Below are 6,119 nucleotides of genomic sequence, written 5' to 3' on the forward strand. Positions count from 1 at the left end.
TGAAGAATAAGCAATTCTAGAGAAAAGTGGTCAAAAGGAAGACATAAAAAAAAACCATATTATGTATTATCTTAAACATTTTACATTGCATTTAGAACAGGCATTACGAAAAATTAACACTTTACTTAGCTTCGTAATTTTTTTCTATTAATTTTAACGCTTATTTTCACTAATTCAAATTCAGTGGCATTTGCGGTCAAATGAGTGAAATGGGACTAAAAACTGGCCTTGGTTTGATTTAGACCAGAATAGGCCTTCATTGTCAAATGGGACTAAAAAATGGTCTTTGGTTTGATTTAGATCAGAATAGGCCTTCAGGCGAGTACATGCGCAGCTAAGGCGGCTACTTGTAAGTTTTTGGCCCATAATATCATCGATAAAGGTAGGAAAGGAAAAGGAAAGGAAACAAAGGAAAGAAAGTTGTGTCAAAATAAGTCAAACAATTTTGTTGTCAAAATATTACATTGTGAAAACCAGCCTTTATTCATCCATACAGTCCAGTGTCTAGGACGTCTTCAAATTTCATATTTTTAGATGAGAACTACAGCTATTTGACCCATACTCGCTTTTTGATTTCTGGAAATATATTTAAAGTTACTTACGGCACATTGATTATATTCTCTAGATTTGCTGCACCTATTAAAAGGAATCGGATAAATTAGCAGACTTCCTGTTGTTTTATAAAAAGCTGGATAAAGAAGTATACTTCGCAAAGTGTGTTTTTTGTCTTTTTCGCCAATATTTTTCAGTAGTCAAAATTAAACAAAAACAATGCTTCTCCGATTCCCATTAGACTATAGTCTATAGATATAGGCTCAGTTGAAAAACCTAATCATGTTTAAAGTACATATATCATGTTTTAAATAAAATTTATAAAAAAAAACTACAAATAAATGATGTAACTTTTTTAAGGTACAATCTGTCTCATTTAGGTACATTTACATTACATTACATTTAGGTGCAGGCATTAAACCCAAGCAAATGCTTTTTCTTATAATTTCAGGCCTTTTACTCAATTTGTTCAAATAAATTTAAGCTAAAGGTATGCAATTTTAAGAAAACGTAGTTACTTAGTTTTCATGCATACGACTCATTGTATTCAATTTCGTTTGTATTTTTTATTGTGTTAAAAAAATGCAATAAACAGAAGTTTGAAGATTTTTTGGCCGAAATGACGATTTTTAGGGTAAAGTGCCGATTTTCCAGCGTAAGCTTTCGGCAACACTGCCCACAATAGCGTAATGCTGTGGTGGGTTCCGGGACATGAAGGGTTTGAAGGCAACGAAAGGGCTTGCATAATCCATGGCCTTTTGTGAGCTGGTGGAGGAAACCTCAGAGCATATTCTATGTAACTGCCCACGTATCACAAATACCAGACCGATACACCTTGTGGAACGATTGTTTTTTCAGACAAAATTTAAAACAGGGCGCCCTCCAAAGTGCATAACTTCTTAAATAGGTTAAGAACAATAGATCTTCTTAGGTCACAGCGCGAGTATCCCCGACGTAATAATAATAATAATAATATGTACGTGCAATAGGGCGGGTCGATTTAAAAATCGCTCATTGCTCTGTGAAAATCGTATTCTAGGGATCAAAATATGAAACTTTGCCGAAGGAACCATACCTCTAAAACGAATTCTGATGTCCCCCAATTTGGGTCGAACTTTTGGGTAGGGGCAAATTTTGAAAAATCCCACTTTGACCCATTTAGAGTGCTCCAATCGAGTCCAAATGTATGACCGACCCCCACTAACTTTGGACGGCCGATCCACCCATGCCAGTGGCACACCCCCTGGAACTCCCCTGGGGGGTTCCCCATACAATCATTTCAAAAAATCACCATTTTTGGCCTTTACATGAAAAAATCAGCTAAATGGCTATGTTTTTTCTTTATTTTTATTTATTTATTTATAATAATATTTATTATTTATTTATAATAATATCTAATTTTTCTCTTAAGAAATTTATTTAGTCAGAACATATGTAAATGAAAAAATTAATTTAAGTGAGTTATAGAAAAGAAACTAAAAAAAATTATTGTTTGAAGTCTTTTTTACTTTCAAGTCTGGGCAATTTCGCACGGCTCTCTAATGTCGTCGCCATAACAGCCTCTACATTTTCCGGTATAACCCGTTTGGAAACGCTAGCTAGCAATTGAACATGTCGTTCCGTTCCTTGTATGTGTGATGGAATTTTTGGATCATTAAACGGTGGATCATCTTGATTTAAATATTCTTTCAATGTATCGTACGGAATGCTTCGCGTGAATGGTGGTTCAAATACGATATTTATATCATTCAAATTGATCATTTCCGTATAACTTGTGCAATTAAAGTTTATATCTGGTTTTTTATAAACTCTAAGTTCCATTGGCTCGTCAACATCGGTTCGATAGCGTAGAATTTTCTTGATGGCACAGTCGCGCTTTTCTTTGCTATCATCAAACAACATTGATAACAAGATATTTTCCGAATGCGCATAATATGAATTATCTTTAATTACTTGATTGACAATTTTGCGTAAACGAGGTTCTAGAAATCGTGACCAACCAATGAACTTGAAAAATAATGCACTGCCGTACACGACAGAGCTGTAATACTTGATATTGAAGTACATTGGCACATAACATTTAATTATAAATTCAACCAGAATTCTTAAATTTGCATCTGGATTTTCCGTTGTCACATATAATCGCAATAATCTAGCGGCCTTGGTGAGCCACCGAGAATGTACAATTTTCCCTGGTTTGATGTTAGCCAGATCCACCGGAACCACGCCGCTAGAAATTGCATGGGCCATGTCGTATAAGTACTTCGAATCGGTGGAAAATTCAATTTTTTCTGGAGCAGGGGGCATATTTTGCAACTCAATTTTCTGGAAGCCGTCCACCACCTGAAAATATATAATAATAAAATAATTAAAAATGGTTGACAATTATAATAAATGAGTGATAGCAATAACTTACCGGAAGAGTTTCACAAGTTTCGATTTGACGGCTCAGTTTTCCGGTTGCCGATCTTGGTCCAGTGCTGGTTGATTTATCCAAAGCTTCAAACAAATGCCGAAACGGAAGTTCGTTGAAGTGTAGAAGGCAAACGAACCAATGCAATGGTCTTTTTAACAGCAATTCGAATCGTCGTATAATTCCACCGTGTGGGCCAGTGTTTGTTGGCTCACCGTCAGTGCATATTCCACTTAATGCATCCAGTGATATATTTTTATCGTTGAAAAAACCATTTAATTTGGTTGTTTTGTATTCAGCGGTTTCATGTTCCAGTCTTACGTAACCAATCAATTCAGAATTGGGTTCTCTCAAAATAACAAGATGAGGTTCTTTTACCATCCTAGTATGATACTTCTCATCAATTTTATCTATCGTTAAAGTATCATCTTTTCTGCCATCGAATGAAAACGCTAACAAATTGGTATCATCTAACCGTTTGCGAAGCACTTCTTGTCTGCATTTCTCTTTTTCTCTGCGAACTTTCGATTTATCCATGATGAGAGGTTTCCCATGCTTATCTTTAATTTTAAAATCTTGCAAAAGAGCGGTTCCCAATGCTGATGCTACTCTGTCAGGCACACCAAATCTGTCACATACCAAGGCAAAGTTAAAGCAATCGTATCTCTCTGTGTATTGTGAACTTGTGCTTCTATCCATATCTTCTTGAACCGGTGGCGGTGCGTATGTTGAATCATCGGGATCTTGGTATGTTGGCATTGATGACATAGACGTTGCTCCTTGCTCTTCAGTTTCCATCACAAATGCATCCATTGTTAGTCTTCTCTGATTATGTTGATCGTGCATGAACTCTTTGGGGCGTTCGGGAACCCAGCCGCATGCACATGGAGCTGCCTTCAAATCGCATTTACATGTTCCAATGTAAAAAATTGTTTCCAGAGATTTTACATACTCTGTAAATTGTTGGGTGTTGTTTCTTCTCTTGATTTGCTCTTGATACTTGTCAAGCAATTTATCAAATTTATTAAATACACTTTTTTTCAGCATTATTTCCATACCAAGTTTTTCCCAAATTCCAATCAACTTATCTTGTACTTGAATAGTGAATGATTTATGGGAAAACTTTTTTTGTTCTGTTTTAGCACGTTCGCTTAAGTAAAAATAATATCTCAAGATATCCAGATGGGTTGGTAAATTAAGATCAGTTAAATCAGTAGACACACCAAAAACAGTAACATCATGCTTGGGTATATGACTCATTGGGTTTTCGATAGTTGTTGATGTAGTTGCTTCATCTTGCGGTGTAGAGGATGGTGGATTCATTGTAAACTTTTTGATTTGGAATGGTCACTTCACTTATTATTTTTTTTGAAATATTTTTTTATCTGAAATTAGCACTTCACACTTTGAGTTCTTCACAACGACTTAATGCATTCACAAAAACTGTTGCGTTATATATGGTCTACGAGACGAGGTAATAAGAATGAAATGGTAATTTCAATTCTACCTGCTGTGTCTTGTGGTGGCTTAAAAAAAACAACACAAGCAATTTTACGATCTGCAATTGTGTCACAGTGATACCTTCATTGTTTAAAAGGGTTGCGGTGCATTCCAGTGATACCTTAATTGTTAAAATGGTTGCAAAAAACGCGCATTTCTTAAGAAGGTGCCTTAAAATACCCACAAAAAGGGTTGTAAAAACAACCTTCATTTCTTAAGTAGGTGCTATAAAAAAACTACACAAGTAAGTTTACGACATGCAGCTGTGTCTTAAAAAACGCACACAAGCAATTTTCCGATTTGCAATTGTGTCACAGTGATACCTTCATTTTTTAAAACGGTTGAATAAAAAACCCACACAACTATGTTTACGACATGCAAATGCATCACAGTGAAGCCCTGGTTTTAAAAGGGTTGTAAAAACGCTAATTCCTAATAATTTTTTTTAATTTCTTTTCTACTACAACTAGTTACTAAGTTAAATTCATTTTTTTCATTCACATATGTTCTGACTAAATGAATTTCGAAAGAGAAAAATAAACTCCAAAAAGAAAAAACATAGGCATTTCGCTGATTTTTTCATGTAAAGTGCAAAACCGGCGATTTTTTGAAATGTTTGTATGGTGAACCCCCAGCGGGGTTCCAGGGGGTGTGCCACTGGCATCGGTGGGTCGGGCCTCCAAAGTTAGTGGGGGTCGGTCATACATTTGGACTCGATAAGAGCACTCTAAATGGGTCAAAGTGGGATTTTTCAAAATTTGCCCCTACCCAAAAGTTCTACTCAAATTGGAGGACATCAGAATTCTTTTTAGAGGTATGGTTCCTTCGGCAAAGTTTCTTATTTTGATCCCTAGAATATGATTTTCACAGAGCAATGGGCGATTTTTTTGCCTCCCCACAAATCGACCCGGCCTAATATCTATGGTAGATGCTTATAGTAGAGTAGATATACTTTTGTAAAAGGGGAGTGGCACATTCTATAGGAGTGAAACTTTTATTCAGCCATAACTTCAGAATCATACGTCAAATGAATTTGAAATTTGGTATGAAGACAGATCTATGAAAGGTGGAAAACAAAGCTCATAGCATCGAAGGAGATTAGTACATATACCATATCGCAAACCAGATAGAAGAGTGTGATCAACTCAAAAAAATTTTGGGTAATTTTTTCGCATAAATCAATTCACAGGACTTACATCCAATAACGGACTTTAGATCTAGGTGTGCGATATGTTATCTCAGCACTATTATTCTTGGCCTATGAGTAAGAAAGTTTCTGCTCTTCAGTCCTTTCACCCTAAGCTAATAGTACAAATCGGTTTTGCATTTCAACACTATTTTTGTATTTATTGGTCAACGAAAAAGTTCTTATCAGGCGTCGCGAAGCAAGCCAGGCATTTGCTAGTTTCTAATAAATTTGGCATTGGATAAACAATTTAAAAACTTAAAAAATTTTTGGTAGGTTTTTGGTAGGAAAAAAAAATTTTCGTAGCAACACTGCATCGGACCCTTGTCAACCAGGGTTCAGAAAAATTCGTTTTCAAATGATTAAAATTAATTCATTTCATTTGTATTTGCGATCTGTGAACGAATTTTATAACAACCATTTGTTTTCGTTGCCTGGCGACGATTGTTTTCCTTTTTTGTTTTCATT

The 6,119-nt window shown here is 35.6% G+C and overlaps 1 protein-coding gene across 1 annotated transcript; it reads right to left on the reverse strand.

Annotated features, from left to right (window-relative positions):
- Positions 1-1,991: 1,991 nt before the first annotated feature.
- On the reverse strand, positions 1,992-4,735 carry LOC108365226 (uncharacterized). The gene is made up of 2 exons (XM_017619212.1): positions 2,969-4,735; positions 1,992-2,895 (listed from the first exon to the last, which is right to left on the reverse strand). The coding sequence occupies exons 1-2, from the start codon at positions 4,286-4,288 to the stop codon at positions 2,038-2,040; spliced, it is 2,178 nt and encodes a 725-aa protein (XP_017474701.1). The 5' UTR covers positions 4,289-4,735; the 3' UTR covers positions 1,992-2,037.
- Between the last annotated feature and the right edge of the window lie 1,384 nt (positions 4,736-6,119).

Source organism: Rhagoletis zephyria, unplaced genomic scaffold (genome assembly GCF_001687245.7).
Source record: "Rhagoletis zephyria isolate East Lansing unplaced genomic scaffold, Rhagoletis_zephyria_1.1 Rzeph_scaffold_01808, whole genome shotgun sequence".
Lineage (NCBI taxonomy): Eukaryota > Metazoa > Arthropoda > Insecta > Diptera > Tephritidae > Rhagoletis > Rhagoletis zephyria.